Raw genomic sequence first — 21,879 nt, forward strand, 5'->3', positions numbered from 1 at the left:
TAGTTCCATTTTCATTTTTTTGAGGAACCTCCATACTGTTTTTTCATAGTGGCTGCACCAATCTGCAATCCCACCAGCAGTGCACCAGGGTTCCCTTTTCTCCACATCCATGCCAACATTTGTTGTTTGTTGATTTGTTGATGATGTACACCTGAAACTAATAAAAACAAACAAACAAAGAAAAACCTGAATAGCCTAGCCCTCATTCAGCAGATCAGAGTACTTAATTTAAGATCCTAGAAAAGAAGGGGAAAACCAAAATGGAGAAGAAAAAAGAAAACCCAACTGTGTTTACCATTTGTAAATAAGGAAATAATTACCCCTCTGAAATTCTTTGATGAGGAGTTCTAAGTCTCTGAATAAAAGATTAGCATCTTTGTCTTGGAATTGTTATGGGGGAGGGGACCACATAGACTCATGAGTTTAAACTAGGTACTCATGTCAAATGAACCATAAAACTCACAGAGGATAATCATTGTAGAAATAGATGGTACGTCTGCAACATTTTTCTTGCAGAACTATGCCTGCTGTGGTTTCTTTCTCAGTTATTAATGTCACCATGATGCTCAGTTGATATTTTAAAGTTATTAATTACAGAGCCACATGTCAATGAACATCTTTTTGTCAGCATATCGACCACAACATACAAATGTGAATGACTGGATTCTAACCTGGCTTTTTTCTTCTCCATTTTGGTTTTCACCTTCTTTTCCAAGATCTTAAATTAAGTACTCTGATTTGCTGAATGAGAGCTAGGCCATGTAGTTTTGCCTTTCAGTTGACTTTTGCCCCCTAAATGTAAACAACTCAAAAAGGAAAATTAATGTATGAGAGTAAAATATGGGAATTTCATAAGCAAATAAACATCATTCAAGGAAGCAGTCTATGTAATGGATGAGGGTTGTTCACCGATAGATTCCAGAAGTTCTAAATAAGCTTAAGAACGCAAGGGTCTGCCGGTAGTAATTAAGAGTCATATTTTTCTAAGAGTGTTCTAGTCAGTAAATATTTATTACACGCTTACTATGTGCAAGACAGAGCAAAGATATTGCAAAGAATATAAAGATGAGTAAGGTACAATTCTTACACTCTAAGCACGCAAGTGTGTATGTTGTTTTGGTTCTTACATGAAGTACCTCTTCTAATTATTTCTCTTCTGAATTAATGGTGTAGCAGTTTCAATGTATTCATATTTTTTGGAACGTCTAGTTAGAAAGGAGAACCTGCCCCCCTATCACATTCCTGTCATCCAAATTAATGTATTATTTAAACAATATCTTTAATTAGGGAATAAATATTGTGTAAGTCCATACTACATCAAATATTTTGTCATTTCCAGAATTTTAATTCTTAATCAGTGAATTGTTGTTTCCAAACTACAAGCTGTTAAGAAATGTAAGTACTTAGAGGATAAAAGGACAGATTAACTATTAATGTAATGTGCCTGCAATAGTTGACACCCTACTTAGCATGACCATTATGTAGTACAGCCTACAAAATTATTCTTCATGCTCCCACAGCAGAGTTAGAGTGCCATATGGCCATGCTTGTTTTTCGTCAAATAATTTTTACATAAACAGCTGGTGAACTGTTTTTATTGTAACAGTGCACATATTTTTTGAGACAGTTGGGAAGGATTGATGCAACACTCGTCACTGCCTGTTTTCATGTCAGTGTTAAGGAGAAATTCAAATTCATATTTTTAAAATGTGAACTTTCGTATTCTTGTCACCATGGTCAGTTAACAAGAAATATTTTTAATGGAATGAAGGAATTATTGGCATGTTTATAAACTTGTAGCAAGGAATAGAAACTAATTATAAGGGATCTTCAACTTACCATGACATATTCAGTGTTTTTATTTTTATACTCTCATGAATTTTTAGAGGCAGAGATGATATATTTTGGACTATTTTATAAGGCAGTTTTAATGACTATATTTGGTTTTGAAACATAGCTTCAACACATTCTGATAAGTGATATAATAACCAGAAGATTTTTTGCAGTTTTGTATGTATCTGTTATTTGAGTTGATTTAAAAACTATTTGATCCAAAAGTACCTCCCATCCTCCTTGACAAGAAATTTTATGTGTTAAAACACTAGTGGCTTCAAAAATGCAAGTAGAGGCATCTTCTTTTGCATTCTAAGGTAATGATGACCACTCTTCAGGTTTTCGTAAGGAGATTATCAGTGCTTAGAATGTGAAATATTAAATCTTTAAATCTAATCTTATATTTAATACTTCAAAAATCTCCCTGTAACCGGAAGCTACTCCCATGAGAACACTGGTAAGGATTTGTGTATTATTGTATCTCACGGATTCCTTATTCACAGTATATTAGAGCCTATACCATATGTTTCATTAGAGAAGGGAATGAATAATTATTATTGTGCCGTTGAAAAGCGTAGGACGTTGGGATCAGAACAATCAAGAATATCTACCTGTCACATATTAATAGTAAGTGTATGTAAAATATAAGAGGTAGGAAGATTTTTCCCAACTCTACTACAGCTTTCATTATATTCACCTATCTGTCCTTTGTGTCTTCGATTAACTCCATTTAGGGCCACGTATACTTTTCACAGAATATTTTATTTGATATACAAAGTGGAAAAAGAAAGGGTATTTCTTTCATGTTGCTTAAGCTTTAATTTCCTATTGAAGAAACTCATCTGGAATACACTTTACAATAGTGAGTACATTTTGTGAGTAAATTGTCACTTAAACATATAATACCTGAAACCAAATTGTTTATGTGGATTTTAATTTATGCCTTACTGTTATTTTCTCCCAATAAAATATGCACCAGATGGATGTTTAGAAAATGGATTGAATGAGACAATACATTTTTGTAAAGGTGTTTTTCTCCCAAGTAAATCCATTCATATTACCTCAACAAAAGTTTAGGCTTAAGAAAGAGAAAATCAACTATACAAATAACCTTTTTAACTATTAGGTTGGCGCAAAAGTAATTGTGGTTTAAAAGGTTAAAAATGATTGCAAAAACCGCAATTACTTTTGCACCAACCTAATATTAAAGAGATCATGTAATGGTTAGGGGACAACTCTCCACGGGTCGCTTGCATTTCTGTATATCCTGTGAGGTACTGATTGCCCTTGTTACAGACAACCTTTTCAAGAAAGTCTGTATGGCAAACAGCCTTGGAAGATATGTGTGTACACACACACACACACACACACACACACACACACACACACAGAAGGTACCAAAAAATAATGTATTCACACTTTAAGAAAGGAAAAACTATTAACACTGTAATACTCAATATATACCGATAAGAAAAGATGAATACAAGCTGCATTTGACTTCAGCTATTACAAGCAGTGCTCAAAGTGGTTACCATCAGCATAATTTTCTTTTATGATTTTTTTAAAGCTTATTGAGGTGACAATTGTTAGTAAAGTTACATAGGTTTCAGGTGTACAATTCTGTAATACATCATCTATAAATCCCATTGTGTGTTCACCACCCAGTCAGTTCTCTTTCCGTCACCATATATTTGATCCCTTTTACCCTCGTCTACCACCCCTTTCCCCCCTTACCCTCTGGTAACCACTAAACTATTGAGATTATTATGCTAAGCAAAATAAGTCAGACAGAACAAGTCGAGAGCCATATGATTTCACTGATATGTGAGATCTAAAGCTGAAAACAACAAAACAAGACAAACAAATGAAAAAACAAAAACTCATAGACACAGACAATAGTTCAGAGTAATTTTAATACAGTTTTCTTCCTTTCTTAAAATGTATATACATTTTCTTGGTACCCTCTGTATGTGTGTACACACACACACACACACACACACACACCTCATGTCTCCATGGCAGGGGGAAGGCATGCTTGCTGCCCGTTCAGGTTTCCTAAGATTCGGGTTTCCTAAGCTCAGTGTTCCTCTCCTACAAAGCAACTCGCTGCATGTTCTGGGGTCACCTGGCCCCCTTGATGTCACTCTATGGCTACTGGGGCTTGGGTAACCAGTGTAAGAAAATACAGATATTCCACCTACGGCCATTGCTATAAGTAATCAAGTTCTTTGTCTCTTACCCGAGAGCCTTATGTTTTCTGCCAGCATCCATGAAACTGTGACAGGCTAACTTGTTAGGTTGCAAGAGGGATAAAAATCTCAGCCGCTTCACAAGTTCTTGACAGCAAACACATATCTCTGTTTTTCCTGTTTAGAAGCAAAAAGCAAAGAAAATTAGCCTTTAAAATAGCCCGTTAGGGGTGTAAAAATCAATAATGTTTAAATTTTTTGCTTTGCTCCTGTTTTGTTTTATGATAAATTTTAATATATATCACCAGTTTGAACTTATTCAAATCATTTAACTAGCTTCAAATATATCATTAAAAAGTGAGATATGTAATATGGTGAAGAGTGTAAGTAAATCAAAGAATATACTTTTGACATCAGATATTTATCAGTGACTCTACAACCATTTTAACTTATGTACTTGTAGCACTGCATTCATTTTTTTAACAGAACATCAAACTCACTGAGGTTATGTAATGATGATAAAAGTTGTCATATTGTTACATATACATTTTTACTTACCTATGTTCATATTTTTTACTTTCAATGTTGTCAAAACTGTAAGAATAATACACCTGTGTACATATTATCCACTTACATAACATATATAAATATATAATTTATAAAAATTTATAATTTATAAATATAATGGATAATTATATAATTTATATAAACTTGAATTTACGTATTTCAATATTATTCATATAGGTATGTTACATACAAATTTCTATATATTTTATTCACATATATCTCAGGAATATATGTAAATATTTAAGCAACATCACTATAAACTCCTTTGCTAATTACTTACCTGAATTTCTTCTGTGTTTAAGCAGCATGAACAATTAAAAAATGTAGGAAACAAATCATTCTAGTCATAATTTGCATCGATTATCTTATATAATCTAAAATAGTTGCACACAATGTTTGTACGGGGTAGTATGCAAGAATTTTGGGGGGAAGGTATTTAACTAAAAAAATTTTCACGACTTTCTATCATAGGCTCTTGTCCTATCCCCTTCCTCGTGTCTTTTTTCTTTTAATTTTAGGCACTGCATAATTTTAAACATGCGCGCCTGTGGAGGAGGGGAGCAGGCAGTTTTACACCCAAGAGTGATGCTCCAGATATCATCACTGAGTTGTGCATACACGTGGCAACAGCACTACCCATTCTATGTCATAGTTATCTACACTACTATAGCGCTTGCTAGAGCAGGGAATATCCTCTCCCTGGATTTCATCAACATCAGGATTAATTCACTGGCTCCAATGTTGACCAGAATAATGGTGCCGGTGGGGTTAGAGCAGTGGACATTACAAAGTTATTTCTTTCACAAAGAAGAAGGGCTAGCCTGAAGAACAGGTACAGTTTTAGTCAAATCATTTACATGCAGTTGCACTTGATGTCATTCTGGGAAAACTGGAAGCTAGAATTAGAGTACAGTTTTTATCCTTTAAGAAATTTTTCTAGCTCAGTAGACTATAAATACTGTTAAATTTCCTTCATGAATAGTATCAGCGTGGCCTCATGCTTAGGATTGGACCCTAAAAACCCAGATGTAAGTAGACATGAAAAAAGAGATTTTTGGACACTCACCACAGTACTATTAGTTTGAGGATATCTGAAGTCTGTGTGTCCTCTTCTATTCATCCTGTTTTCAGCCCTAGAGTCTCAAAAAAGACAATGTTAATATTTGTCCCTAATTGCTAGGCAGTATGCTGAAAAAATACAGATAAGTAAAAAAATTAAAACAAAAATGCTCATCATTGTTATACCTAAGTTATATAAAAATTGAAGCATTTACTTGTTTTTTAAAACTAATTTTATATTGCCAAAAATATCAACTCAATCCCTAGAGACAGATACAGAAACAGAGTTAGTAATTGGTTAAGACTTAAAGACTGGGGCAGAGATGAATGATGTGGTGAATATTACTGCAGGAGATAATGTCAGTGAAGTAATGACCATAAGCCGCTGAGTTGTGGATGATGAGATATCAAGTTTAGGGATGATGGAAGGAGTAGAGATGGGGTAAGGATGTGTGCTGCATGAATAACTTGTCAAAATAACAAGTTATTTAATACCTGGTTTGTGGTTTAAAAAAATCAATGTATCAAAATATTATCTGCATGAGAATGACCATATCAGATGTGTAGATAAAGCATAGTGATCAATGTGCTGACCAATCAAAGAGGAGTAGCCTATTTTGAGCAAATTACCACATACCTGTGAGGTGAACAGTCAAAAAGCTTATCCTTCTAAACAGGATCTAGGCAGTATATAAATATCTTAGGCATCGCACAGTTTTAAACATGCGCTCCTGTGGAGGAGGGGAGCAGGCAGTTTTAGACCCAGAAGTGATGCTCCAGATATGATCACTGAGTTGTGCATACACGTGGCAACAGCACTACCCGTTCCATGTCATAGTTATCTACACTACTATAGCGCTCTTACTCTCTTTACACATTACATCTTACTCTCTTCTTTGGGGCGCATACCTTCAGGTCACATAAAAGTGTTTGTCGTAAGTTAGCTTATTCTCTTTTCTTAAAATAACTTAGTGAATATTTTCTGTACTTTTCCAGTAACTATACAGTAATGTGCTTTTACTATGGTCATAATAAATGCTTTTTAGCAACTCTGTACATGATTAAACTACCTGCATGGTTTTTTAAACAGTTCTGGCTTCAAAAATTACTCATCTAGAACTTACTTAGCCTTTATTACAAAGCACTGTTATACCTTGTTCTTGTGATATTTGGAATTGGGTCAATTATGACCAACAAATATTAGGAATCAATTCTAGATACAGGAGTAAGGTGAGCCCTAAAATGTCTGGTAGAAAGGTCAGTTGAACATATATATAAGACAAACAAACAAACAAAAACTCATAGACATACACAATAGTTTATGGGTTACCAGAGGGTAAGGGGGGAGGAGGGGTAGAAGAGGGTAAAGGGGATCAAATACATGGTGATGGAAAGAGAACTGATCTGGGTGGTGAAAACACAATGCAACATATAGATGATGTAATACAGAATTGTACACCTGAAACCTATGTAATTTTACTAACCAATGTTATCACAATAAATTTAATATAAATAAGAATATATATACAAGACCATCACAGCCACATGAAAAGTGAAAATACATATACAATTTCTTAAACATTTGGTGTATGAAACGCTAAGAAGGATTAAATAATATTTGACTTATGTTTTACCAGTGGATTAAATAAAGTAGATAATTAAGCATTATCAATAAAATTGGGGAGTCATGTTTACTTAGTTATTTTTTCTATTCTGAATCGTATTTGTACTCTTATTATTCTTATATAATATTCATAGAGCGTACTCATAAAATGTAAGTGTATAAATGCATGCATATATATAAACCATCCTCTATCAAGATATAGTATTATTCTACCACCTCACAAAAATCAGTCATGCCTTTCCCAGCTAATTCCAACAAACCACCTCCACATCACTCCTTTCCACAGTTCTGATTTTAACTGTAAATTAGATTGGCTTCTTCTAGAATTGTTAACAGCTCTATTAAGGTGGAACTGACATACAATAAACTGCATATATTTAAAAGGCACATCTGAATAGTGTTGGCATATGTATACATTCACGTAACCACCGCCACAATCAACATATATCCATCACCCCCAAAAGTTTCCCCATGTTCCTTTGCAATCTCTTTCACATCCCTTCCAGTCCACAGGAAAACACTGAATGACATTCTTGATACTACTATACATTAGTTTTCATATCCTACAATTTTATATAAATGGAATCATACAGTATGTGCTATTTTATCTGGCTTCTTTCAATTAAAACATTTAGAGATTTATGGATGTTATAGTATGTATCAATTGTTCATTCCTTTTACTGCTGAATAATATTCCATTTGATGTATATACCATAGTTTGTTTATCTATTCACCTGTTGGCAGACATTTGAGTTATTTCCAATTTTTCACTATTACAAATAAAGATGTTATGAACTTCCGTATACACATCTTTGTATGGGTATAAGCTTTCATTTTTCTCAGGTAACTATCTGGGAGTATAATACCCCATTTCCCTGAAAATAAGACCTAGCTGGACCATCAGCTCTAATGTGTCTTTTGGAGCAAAAATTAATATAAGACCCGGCATTATATTATTATATTATATTATATTATATTATATTATATTATATTATATTATATTATATTATATTATACTATATTACATTACATTATGTTATATTATATTATAAAGACCCAGTCTTATAGTAAAATAAGACCGGGTTTATATTAATTTTTGCTCCAAGAGACGCATTAGAGCTGATGGTCTGGCTAGGTCTTATTTTAGGGGAAACATGGTAGCTAAGTCATGCTGCAGGTGTAGGGTTAACTCTTTCAGAAATTTACAAACTATTTTACAAAATGGGTGTACCAATTTACATCCCTACCAGCAGTGTATGAGAGTTCCTTCACACCCTTGGCAACATTTAGTGTGATCAGTCTTGTTACCATCCATATTCTAATATGCGTGTAGTGGTATCTCATTGGGATTTTAATTATTTCCCTAATGATTAATGATGTTGGAGCATCTCTGTATGTACTTCTTTGCCATTCATAACTGTCTTTTAGTGAATTATGTGTTCAAACCTTTTGACCATTTATATTGTCTTATTTTCTTATTAAGGTTTGAAAGTTCTTTATAAATGCTGGATACAAATCCTTTATCATATACATGTTTTGCAAATATTTCCTCCCACTATATGGATTATCTTTTCATTTTCTTAGCAGTGTTTTTTGAGGAACAGATGTTTTTCATTTCAGTTCAATCCAATTTATCAATTTGTTCTTTTATGAATTGTCATTTTGGAATTGTAGCTAAGAAATCTTTGCCTAGCCCAAGAACCCAAAGGGCTTTCTCCTATAAAACTTTTAGAAGTCTTATAGTTTTGGATTTTACATTTAGATCTGTTATTCATTTTTTAATTTTTTATATAGTGAAAGTAATGGATCAAAGTTTGTGTGTATTTCCAATTGTTCCAGTATCATTTTTTGAAAAGTCTATCTTTTCTTTCCTCAATTGCCTTTTACCACTGTTGGCAGTCAGTTGCCTATATATATTAGGGTCTATTGCTGGTCTTTCTATTATGTTCCATTGACCTATTTGTCTATCTTTACAAACACACCACACTGTCCTGATAATTGTAATTTATAATAAGTCTTGAAATCAGGTAGTGTTAGTCCTCCACATTTCCTCTTCAAAGTCATTTTGGCTAGTCTTGGTCCATTGTATTTACACATATATTTTACAGTATATCAATTTCTAAACAAACAAACAAACAAAAACAAACCTGCTGGGATTCTGATGGGGATTTTGTTGAGGTTTGATAGCATCTCTTTTTATCATGAATTAATATTGATTTTTATAAAATACTTTTTATCAACTTAGATATTTTTTTCATTTAATCCGTCAGTATACTATGCCAGTCCTGTACTTACTTGCCCTCAGATCCATTTCTTATTCTTTCCTTGTTCTCTTTGCTAGTGTTCAGGAGATAACTCCTGTAGGTTGCAATTCTTCAGGTTCTCCAATATTTGGTTGCTACCATGGTTGAATACCATATTAAGGCAATAAGGACACCGGCAGATTACAGCCCAAGAGGACTGGAATAGCAAGAGTTTTCCTCTTTCTCCCTCTCTGCATCATTGACTTCTCCTTCATGGTTCTTGATCTTGTTGACTTCAACTCCCAGTCTCTAGTAATATTACCTCCCTCCTCTCTTTGTCCGTCTACCCTACAGATGGGAGTAACTTCCTCAAGTTTTTAAGTATTGGTATCCCTGACTCTACCCGGTTTGCCTTCTCCATCACCCAAGTAATCAACTTCTTGCATTAAATTCTAAATTAGAGTTTCAGAGTAATTTCTGTTTTCCTGAATAATCTCTGACAGCTGCACTTAGCTAATTATGCTGTTTGGTTTTCTAATGTTAAACCCTCTTTTAATTCCTAGGAAAAACTCAACTCAGTCACAAGCAGTTAAATGTGTTCAAGTCTCTTATATATAACCAAAACAAAACAAAGTGAAACACTCTTGGGCCCTGAAACCTCCTTTAAATAATTCTGTTTTTCTGCTCTTCTTCACATCTTTCTCAAAAATAATTTTCTGTACTCACTAGTATTTGTGTGTGTATATTCAAAAAAATTCTAAGACCATAAGTAATACAAAGACATATACAGCTTATAAAAAATTCTAGCACTACACATAAAGCTCTAGAGCATATATGGGAAACAGCCAAGTGGTACTGAAAGGGATTGTTATAGCCTTGAACAGATTTATTTTAAAAATAGTGCAACCACTATGGAAAACAGTATGGAGATGCCTCAAAAAATTAAAAATAAAACTACTTTATGACCCAGTAATTCCACTTCTGAGTATTTACACACATCCATTATTACACCCACAAATACTAACTCAAAAAGATATGTGTACTTCAATGTTCATTAACAATAGCAAAGACATGGAAATAACCCAAGTGTCCACTGATGAATGAGTGGATTTAAAAAAAAGTTGTACATATATATATATATATATATATATATGAATGTTATTCAGCCATAAAAAGAAGGAAAAGTTGTCATTTGTAACAATATGGATGGATCTTGAGAGCACTATGTTAAGTGAAATAAAACAGGAAAAGACAAATACCGTATGCTCTCACTTATGTGTGGAATCTAAACAAACAAAATAAAAGAACTCACAGATACAGAGAACAGATTGGTGGTTGCCAAAAGCAGGGGGTGGAGGTTGGGCAAAATGGGTAAAGGTGGTCAAAATGTACAAACTTTATCTATAAATAAATAAGTCCTGGGGATGTAATGTACAGCATGGTGACTAGTTAATAACACTTTTGTATATTTGAAAGTTGCTAAGAGAGTAGATCTTAAAAGTCTTCATCACCAGAGAAATAATTGTAACTATGTACGGTGATGGCTGTTAACTAGATTTACTGTGGTGATTATTTCACAATATATACAAATATCAAATCATTATGTTGTACACCTGAAACTAATATAATGTTATATGTCAATTATATCTCAATTTTAAAAATCCATTAAAGAGAAAAGGAAGCATTGAGACCATAAGAACAGGAAATTAGGAAAAAGAACAGGCTAATTTGAAAAAACTAAAACAATACGTAGAAATAAAAGTATAGTTATTGAAATTAAAATCCAAACGGACAGAAACATAGAAAAATTTAAAACATGAAAAAACTCGAGAAACTAGAGAAAGAATACCATATTAAGTCCCAAGAATTAGAACACAGGAAATAATGAAGAAAAATGCAGAAATCATGAATTAGAAGACAATGGAGCCAAATAACAAAAGCCTATTCTTTGAAAAGATTGATATAATTGACATTTTTATAGGTATCATCAATTACAAATGAAAGGAACAGAAATAAGTGGTATCAGTTAAATAATTTTGTACAAAATATGGGTGCAGAAGGATTTAAATATTATAAGAGAATACTATAACTATCATTACTAAATGGTGAATAAGGATAGGTTTCCATGTGAAGATATAATTCATCTAACAAATTCAGAAAGAATGACAAAAATAGAAAATTAACATTATGTAATCCTTAGTTAATGGATAAATATGCTAATTGTCACAGATGGCAAACATCAACACAAAGGGAGACAGATATTAGGTTCCTTGCAATAGAAATTCACAGAATCACCTATGGAGTGGTCTTTCTAAACAAAGAAAGAGAAAGAAAAAAATTAAACCCTAATCTGATCAAACTTCTACTGATTTAAAGAAATACAGGGTAAAAAGGGCACTAGTGTTGCGATCAGCAAAATCCAGGTGATATAAAACTGGACAGAACATAAGATGTGTGTTTTTTTGTTTTTTTTTTTAACAAAAAGCCAGGTTAATGTGAAAAATAACTGGACATTTGATGACATTAAGGAGTTAATCTTTTAAAGTGGGATATGTGTAATTAGTTTATGCTTCATAGAGTATTTATACCAGGGGTGCCCAAAAAACTGTATACATATTTTAAGAGATGTTATCTATGTATTACTTCTTGAAGTTGAATTTAATTACGGTAGCAATGTGTAATTGCAGAAGTCAAACATGACTTGTATTCATCTTTTGTTATCACTATATATTGAGTATTAAAATTTTAATACAGTTTTTTCCTTTCTTAAAATGTGTATACATTTTTTTTGCCATCCTCTGTATTTTAGAAATACATAGTGGAATATTTGGAAATAGTATGATAGCTAGGATTTGTTTCTCATTATTTCAGTGGCAGAGATGGGGGTAGGTATGGATATAAATGGAACCAGATTGGCCATGTATTGATGATGTCAGGTATATTGGTTTTATTATACTATTCTCTCTACTGTTGCATATGCTTGAGGATTTCTACAATTTGCCATTAAATTGGAAACCCCAAGTGAAAACAGACCACTATTTAGAAAAAATATTAATTACCAAATTGATTCAAACATATAGAAAACTGTAATTGAAAAATACAAACTGAAACTGTCCTCAAAACTCCAACTTTAAATGTTTCAGGACAAGGCAGTTAGGGGCCAGTTCTATGAAATCATAAGCAAAAAATTAACCACATCTTATGTAAACACACCCAAAACATACAAAAGATGGGAAACTTTTCAACTCATTTTCCCAGACTAGCTCTCCTTGATAAGAAAACCAGCTGAGGACACCCTGAAAACAAAACAGTCAAGCCAAGTTCACCCACATACATACAGGCAAAGATCCTAAATAAATTCATAGAAGGTTCAATATAGCAGTGAATTAAATGGGAAAAAGAGGCTGAATCCAAGAAATGTAAAGAAGATATGACTTTAAAAATACTGCTTAAAATATTACCACATTAACAGATAAGATTTAAAAAGGCATTTGATTATGTACTGAAGTGCAGAGAAGGCTTTTAAAGAAAAATTCAACATGAATGAATAATACCATTTAGCAAACTAACATTACAAAGGAACTTCCATTTCCTAAAATCTATAGCAAGCAAACTTAAATGTGAAACGTTAGTAGCATTTCCATTAATGAAAGGAACAAGACATAGCATATGCTACCAACTCTACTGTTCAAAACTAGACTGGAAAGGATAGCCAGAAGGTAAGAATACAAAAATAAATAAAAGCTAGGAATATTTTTTTAAATAGAAATTATTTGTTGTAAATATGATCATCGTTTTAGAAAATCCAAAGGAAAAGGCCACGAATTATTCAAATGAATAAATGACTTCAGAAAGCTGGTGTATAGACAACGATAGTGAAACTGAGAGCCTTGCCGTACAAAGCAGTAATTAGGGGAACACGTATGTATCCGCTATGAACCAGAGTCAAAATGAATTTCACTACACTGTACGATATTAGATATGATCAAAAGATCTGGGTCTCACAATTATGCAGATCTGCCTCAAACCTGCAGAAAGTAGTTCTTTTGAATAGAGAGTCGCCAAAAGTCTAAGTCGGACAAGTGAAGAGAACCCACCATCACTGAAGCTGCTCGGGCAGCTCGAAACCTTTCCTGGCACGTCCACAGTGCGTTGCAGCTTCTTGATTTCACATCACGCGTGGGACATGGACCCATTTTCTTCAGAGGTTTAAGTTGAGAAATTGTCCAGAGCTTACAAGGAGGTGGTATTTCCCAAGAAGCCTTTAGTTTAAAACCAAGAGTCATATGAGGACCTGGTTCCGAAGAGAGGACTTTAGGTACCACCCGCGCCAAAACAGAGGGGGCACCACAGCATTCCGTTCCCGGGGAGGCGGGGCAGGGGGAACAGAATGTGTAGCACACTGACTTCCGTCTGGCGTCCATTGGAGGTGAGACCTTGTGCGAGGAGCGCGGCAGCTAGTTACCGGAGGACGGTATCCAGGCTTTTTGCTTTTTTACACAGTAAGGTAAGGATATTGAGTAAGGTTTGAGGGAATACCCATCCCAGAAGACAGAACGCCCCACAGGCCTGCCCGCTGTCAGCCCTAGAAGGTTCCAGAGAAGGATCGCCCAATCCACGGCCCTCTGAATTCTCCTTCTGGGAACTCAGATAATTAATAGTCTTGAACCAGGGGTAGGCATCAAGCCAGTAGAGGGAGGACACGGGGTCCTGTTTGGAGTCACTGAAGGACCTTATGTGACTTTGGCGCGTGGGCCTCCCCTCCCCCACGGCAGAAGAAAGCCCACAGAGTCCGACCCCTGCGGTCAGCCCTGGGAGACTCCAGTCAGGGGCGTCTAGAAGTGGCATACCCCACTTCTCCATCTGGTCACTCCAGGAGGTGCGGTGTTTGACCAGGGTGTCTGCCTCAGGCCAGGGTCCTCCTCCCCTCCCCCCTCCCTTCCCCCTCCCCTCTTCCTTCCCCTCCCCCTCCCGTTCGTCCTCCCCTTCCCCTCCCCTCCTTCCTTCCCCTCCCCCTCCCCTTCGTCCTCCCCCTCCCCTTCCCCTCCCCCTCCCTTCCTTCCTTCCTTCCCCTCCCCTTTCCCCTCCCTTCCCGTCCCCCTCCCTTCCTCCTTCCCTCGTACCCTTCGCCCTTCCCTCCTCCCCTCCACCTTCCCTGATACCCCTCCCCCTTCCCCCTTTTCTCTCCCCTCCCCCCTCCCCTCCACCTTCCCTTATACCGCTCCCTTTTCCCTTCCCCCCTCCCCTCCACCTTTCCTTATACTCCACCCCCTTCCTCCCTCCCCACCACCTGCCCGTATATTCCTCCCCTTCCTCCCTCCCTCCCCCTCCTCCTCCCTCCCCCTCTCCTCTACCTTCCCTTATACCCCTCCCCTTCCTCCCTCCCTCCACCTGCCCGTATTCCTCTCCTTCCTCCCTCCCCCTCCTCCCTCCCCTCCCTCCCTCCACCTTCCCTTATAGTCCACCCCTTCCTCCTCCCCTCCACCTGCCCGTATATTCTTCCCCTTCTCCCCCTCCTCCCTCCCTCCACCTTCCCTTATACTCCACCCCTTCCTCCCTCCCTCCACCTGCGGTATATTCCTCCCCTTCCCCTCCCCTCCCCCTCCCCCTCCCCTCCCCCCTCCCCCTCCCCCCTCCCTCCACCTTCCCTTATACTCCTCCCTTTCCTCCTCCCTCCCCTCCCCTCTACCTTCCCTTATACCCCTCCCCTTCCTCCTCTCCCTCCTCCCCTCCTCTCCACCTTCCCTTATACCCCGCCCCTTTCCTCTCCGTCCCCCCTCCCTCCACCATCCCTTATACTCCACCCCTTCCTTCCCTCCCCTCTCTACCTTCCCTTATACTCTTCCCCTTCCTCCCTCCCTTCCCCCCTCCACCTTCCCTTATACTCCTCCCAGTTCCTCCCTCCCTCCCCTCCCTCCCTCCACCTTCCCTTACCCCTCCCCTTCCCCTCTCCCCTCCCTCCCCCTCCTTCCACCTTCCCTTATACCCTTCCCCTTCCCCTCCCCTACCCCTCCCCTCCATCTTCCCTAATACTCCTCCCCTTCCTCCCTCCCTCCACCTGCCCTTATATTCCTCCCCTTCCTCCTCCCTCCCCCCTCCCCTCCACCTGCCCTTATATTCCTCCCCTTCCTCCCTCCCCTCCCCTCTACCTTCCCTTATACCCCTCCCCTTTCCCCTCTCCCCTCCCTCCCCTCCCCTCCACCTTCCCTTATACTCCTCCCACTTCCTCCCTCCCTCCCCTCCCTCCACCTTCCCTTATACTCCACTCCCTTCCTCCCTCCCTCCACCTGCCCTTATATTCCTCCCCTTCCTCCCTCCCTCCCCTCCCTCCACCTTCCCTTATACTCTTCCCCCATCCTCCCTCCCTCCCCTCCCCTTCCATTATACCTCTTTCTCCTCTCCCCTCCCCTTTCCCTTATACCCTCCCCCCTCTCCCCTGCCCTCCCCCTTCCCTTATACCCCTCCCCCTCCCGCTCCCTTATTCCCCTCCTCCTCCCTCTCCCTCCCCCCTCCCTTTCCCCCTCTCCCCTCCACCATGGCAGAGGAAGCCCCACAGAGCCTGAGCTTGCCATCAGCCCTGGGGATCCCAGGCAGGGGTGGCTGGAAGTAGCACCCTTGATTCTTCTGTCTGGCCCCTCCAGGAGGTGCGGATATTTGACTAGGGTGTCTGCCTCAGACCAGGTTCTGCCAGGAGTCAATGAATGCCCCTATGTGCATTCTGGGGAAAACCACCTTCCCAGAACAGTGAAGGCCCTATGCAGCCCCTCTGCTAAGCACCCTGGAAGAACCCTGACATGACAATTAAGGTGCCGATGCCCCCTCACTTTACCTTTGGTGGGGGTGGGGAGAGGGATGCATGAAAGCCATAGTCGAAGGCTAGACAATTCAGGTGAGCAGAGGGAGGAGTCCTACAGGTGGCTTTGAGTTTCCTTCAGGATCTTGATCAAGGCTGAGGGGGATGCCTCCTTTAGGACAAAGGGAACCCCACAGAGCATGATCCCCTACTATAAGCCCTGGTGACCCCTCAGCAGGGCTGTCAGGGGAAGACATCCCTCACTTTACCCCCAGTTATCTCCCTGCTAAGGTTATCACACCATTTCATCCTCTTTCCTCCACGTCACCGAATAAGTTGACCTCATTTTCACACTTCTGCCTGCTGTCTCTGCCCAGAGTCGTCATGCCTCGGGGCCAGAAGAGTAAGCTGCGTGCCCGTGAGAAACGCCGCCAGGCCCGAGAAAAGCCCAAGGACCAAGCAGGTGCTCAGGCCACTGGACCAGAAGAAGAAGAGTCCCCTTCTTCCCCATCTTCTGGTCTCAAGGATGCTCCCCAGAGTTCATCTGCCACTGAAACACCCAGCAATCCTCCAGTGCCTGGGCAAGTCCACTCTACTATCACTACTGCTGCAGCTACTTCAAATGCAAGCTTTAATAAAGGTGCCAGCAATCAAGTGGCAGAAAGGTCAAATACCTCACCGGTGAAGGAGACCACTGAGCACTGGCACAGAGATCCTGTAGATGAAAAGGTGGTCAGGCTGGTGCACTACCTGCTGTACAAGTATCAAATGAAAGAGCCCGTTACCAAGGCAGATATGCTGAGAAATGTCATCCAAGTGTACAGGAATCACTTCCACGAGATCTTTAAGAGAGCCTCCGACCACCTGGAGCTCGTCTTTGGCCTTGACGTGAAGGAAGTGGATCCCAACAGGAACACCTACGTCCTCGTCAACAAATTGGATGTAAGCTGTGATGAGAGAGATAACAGAGGTGTGCCCAACACCGGGGTGCTGATGACTGTCCTGGGCGTGATCTTCACGAATGGCAACTGTGCCACTGAAGAGCAAGTCTGGGAAGTGCTGAATCTGATGGGGTTATATGCTGGGAGAAATAATCTAATCTATGGAGACCCCAAGAAGCTCATCACACAAGATTTCGTGCAGCAAAAATACCTGCAGTACCGCCAGGTGCCCGGAAGTGATCCCCCACGCTTTGAGTTCCTGTGGGGCCCAAGAGCCTATGCTGAGACCAGCAAGATGAAAGTGCTGGAATTTTTGGCCAAGGTCCATGACACCATCCCGAGTGCCTTCCCACCCTGCTATGAAGAGGCTTTGAGAGATGAGGAAGAGAGAGCACAGGCCCGAGTAGCAGCCAGAGCTCGTACCGCTGCCATGGCCAGTGCGCGCTCCAAGGCCATGGCCAGCAAATCCTCCCACACTAAGTGAAGTCTGATGTAAGTTCTTCACTTTGTTGTTAAAAAAAAGGTCTATGTTCTCATTACTGAAAAGTCAGGGTGGGGCTGGAGAAAACCAAGTGTGTAACAGTTTGTGTTCCTGTTCTGTGTGTTAACGTAGATCATTTTAAAATTGTTTTTCCTTTTGATAGAAGGTTTATTAGCTTAAAAGTCCAAGTTTTTGAATGACATTGCTCAAATTTCTGCTGTGTGTGCAATTTAAGAGTAAGAGATTATTATTTTGTATATCTTATTTAGTGATTTGGAACATAATAACCTGTCAATAGATTAGGCATTTCCTTAGAAATGTAAAAGGATTCAGCAGTAAAATACTTGAGATTAAAAAAAAGAGAGAGAGAGCAAAAGTAAACGATGGCCAAATATTGGATTCTCTGTTCACTTTTAGTCTGTTGTTTAAAATGAAATGATATATGCCTGGATATAGATATAGATATATATGACTATATTCAAGAATGTACAATTAATAACATAATAAATTAGATCTCTTGCACACTGTCTTATTTATTTCTCAAACGTTTCTTCGGCATCTGCTCTTGGGGAGGCTCCATGCTACTTCTGAGAATGTCAGGATCAACAATACCCACTGTGCTCATAGAATGTTAGAGTCTAGGAGCATCTGTCAAGTCAGGAAGATGGTGAGATATACCCTCAGACCTAAGGACAAGTCAAAAGAAGGAGAGGTCCAGATGTGATCCAGATGTGAACTGTCAAGTGTAAGTGCCCTGAGGCAAGTGAATTTGGGGCCTTGGGAAACTGCAAGACCCCTGGTGTGAGTCAATTTTATGTTACGCTGGGCAGTGGGTCAGATGAGGCTGTGGGTATGATGGGAAGGGCCCAGACCCTCAGAAGGTGTGTCCAGAGCTGAAACACTAAAGCCTGGAATGGAAAACTGCTTCTAGCAGTTACTTTTCTGTCATGGATAAGCCAGACAGAATGCACCCCCTGGGGCAAGAATGGATGGGGTACTACATCCTTTCCCAGTGTCCTTTTCCCAGTGCAGTTGAGTACAACAGGTGAATTGTATGTTTTAAGTACATCATCCCCAGGGAGCTTCTGAGAAATAGGGGTGATACTCACGTGACATGGGTCTGCTCAGAAGCCACTGTGCTAGCAGTCTTTGCTCTGGCCTGGAAGAGACAAGAGCCCATTACAGTAAAAGTTCGTTTTATTAGTTTGTCTTGTGTGTAATTTATCAAACTCCAAGTGAGGGCTAGACTTTTTATGGAACTGAAATAAATGAAAATAGAGGTGGTTTGGATGGAAAGACAGTTGGATGGAAGGAGTTGATTCTTGACACAAATTCTAGGATCCGTAAGTCCCATCCAACTGGGGAAAATTCCCTACATCCACAGTAAGTAACATATCCTCAAAAACTTCTGTACTAAGTAATTTAGTTTTACTTGCTAAGCATCATACTGGCTGATTTGTTGTGCCATATCATATAGTGCTACATATTCTCTGACATCTCCTGTATTAAAAAAACACCATAGAGCATATTTTGGTAGGACCTGGGGTCAAAATAATAATAATAATAACCACAAGTTATTAAAGACTCTATACATGTCAGACACTATGTCGGGTACTTTAATACATCACATATATCCCAGGAGTCCTACATGGCAGGGCTGACCAAGCTCACTTCATAGAAAAGCCTCATAGAGCTTTGCAATTTTGCTGACTTCACATGGCTCATAAATGGCAGAACTGGGACTAGACCTCTGGTCTGAATTCAATTAGGGACACTCACTGTTCCACTCCTTCTGGAATAAAACAGACATTGTCTCTCTTCATTTCTACTCCCACTATTCCACAATGTCCCTGAGGTAATGAAACAAAGGACTCTGTTGTCAATGTACTAACCCAAGGTGTAATAAATAAAGATGAAATGATAATTAAAAACAATTTCAGGATAGTCTGTGGGCTGAATTTACCTAGGCTCTTCCTCCCCTAAGCCTGGAGTCCCTTGAGAGCCGACTCTAGCCTAGTCCTAGCATTTGGGACCAGTTCTAGCACTTTCTGAATTAAATCACTTTTCCCCTGGAACTTTCCCAGTGTGCTTTCATGTCCAAATCCAGATACTGGCCTGCTGTCCCGCTTAATTTCATCAATCTGCTGCCAGTGCAACAGACAGCCCAGAATCACCCGCCTTTCCCCTGACTTACAGCACTCCAGCTCCCTGCAGACACCCACTACCTGTCCTGTCCCAGACCGTGGACCCCTCTAACAACAGCCCTGTTGACTTGGTGGTTTACTCTGGCAGTGAACTTGAGGTGTCTGCTCACCTGCTCGGGGTGCTTCCATCACACTCTCCAAGTTTTTTCCCAATCAGCTTGTGAGTAGAGTCTGGTTTGGCCCAGGATCTACTGGTTCTTGTAAGATAACCCTGAAGTTAGGAGAGCAGACGAAGTTAGAAAGAAGAGAATTTAACCTGCTGGTGTATTTGAGACAGGCCCCTGAATCCGTCCTCTGATGAGTGAGCTTAACTGAGTGGCCAAGTACCAAAGCCTCCCTCCTAGAGAGACGAGGAAGGCCCGAGGAAAGCTCTGTGTAGCAAGGACCGGCAGAGGCTGGATTCTAACCAGCCCTGGAGTCTTTTCAGGATTTGTAGTAGTTTTCTATGGCTGCTGTAACAAATGACAAGTTTAGTGGTTTACAACAGCACATATTTATTATCTGGGTATTATTATCTACATTTCTGTAGGAGTGAAAGCTGGGATGTCTCTGTGAGATTCTGTGCTGGGATTTTCACAGGCCCAAGTGGAGCTTTCAGCTGGCGGACTGCCGATCATAAGCTCTGGGAAGAATGTCCTTCCAAGATCACTCAGGTTGGTGGCAGAATCCAATTCTTTGTGCAAATAAGATCGAGGCCATTTCCGTGCTGACTGGCAGCTGCAGCTGACATAGTTTCTCCTGGACTCGCTCCAGTCCTCGCAAGCAGACCCATACATTTTGAGTCAACAATTAAATGCTGACTCCTCACACTCGGCACCTCTCTTCTGTCTCCAGCCACAGAAAGTTCTCTGCTTGTAAGGGCTCATGTCATTACATTGGGCCCGCCCAGATAGAGAATCCAGTATATCTTTACTTTAAAGTTGCTTCCATAACCTTACTACATCTGCAAAGTACCCCTGGCCGTGTAACCGAACATATTCACAGGTTTCAGGAATAAGGTATGGGTATCTTCGTGGAGAAATTACTCAGTCTACCACCACGGTAGAAAATGTCTTGCCGGCTTTGATAAGAGAAGGAAAATACTTGACCATCATTCTCCTGAGGTTTGTCTGCACCTGCCCCAGAGGAAAATCCAGGTTTGTCAGTGTGCCTAACGATACCTGAAGATACAAGTGTTCAAACATGTTCTTCAGCAGACACTCACAAGTTATGATTTTGACCATGCAGCGAAATGAAGAAGAAAAAAAAATTCTCAGTGTATGAAGATTATAGAGGTTATTGACAAGGTCGTGCAGAAAGGTGCTATAGGTTGAAGAAGGGTGACCCCTCCCTGATGAGACTTACATACAATGTCCTTTAGAAAACTGGTGTGATCCTGTGTTTGAAACCACTGGTCACATGGTAGCAGGCACTAGAAAATTCTGGAGTGTAGCAAGGCAATTTAGGCCTTCTCAGAATCTTCTCCAAGAATGAAGAGGGCTTTTGTATAAAGAGCATGAGTGCTGCACTTTGCTGATCACCTACTCCAGAACTGTTGATGGAGAGACTGCAAGTGCTCATCCACAGGTGTCTTGCTCTCCTTCCTGGGCACATGGGGCATATCGTCCAGTCCACTTGCATTAGAAAGGGTTTGTGACAACTGTTGCCACTGAAATATGAACAGAAGCAAAGTGTGTCATTACTAGACCAAGGCATTTGCCAGTCAGTATGCCACTTCCATGCTTTCTGTTCAATTCAGCAACAAACATGGAGTGCCTTTGTGGAGATGGGCCATCACGCGATGGGAGTAGCCTGGATCCCCAGGGCACTCTGACAGTGGAGACCTTGCCTACCCATGTCAGATTTAATGCGCATGAGAAACAAACTTTTGTAGTGTTAGGTCGTTCAGATGTCAGGCTTCTTGCATTGCATCCACTAGCAGTTACTTACGTAAATAACACACAGC

General features: G+C 39.7%; 1 protein-coding gene across 1 annotated transcript; it reads left to right on the forward strand.

Moving 5' to 3' along the window:
• Positions 1-16,692: 16,692 nt before the first annotated feature.
• Positions 16,693-17,733, forward strand: LOC109457530 (melanoma-associated antigen B10). Its single transcript, XM_019750493.2, has one exon. It carries the CDS (start codon positions 16,693-16,695, stop codon positions 17,731-17,733), a length of 1,041 nt encoding a protein of 346 aa, XP_019606052.1.
• Positions 17,734-21,879: the final 4,146 nt, after the last annotated feature.

This window comes from Rhinolophus sinicus, chromosome X (genome assembly GCF_036562045.2).
Source record: "Rhinolophus sinicus isolate RSC01 chromosome X, ASM3656204v1, whole genome shotgun sequence".
NCBI lineage: Eukaryota > Metazoa > Chordata > Mammalia > Chiroptera > Rhinolophidae > Rhinolophus > Rhinolophus sinicus.

Excerpts from the sequence above, each read along its gene's own strand:
- LOC109457530 (XM_019750493.2), top strand. The coding sequence starts at position 16,693 with ATGCCTCGGGGCCAGAAGAGTAAGCTGCGTGCCCGTGAGAAACGCCGC.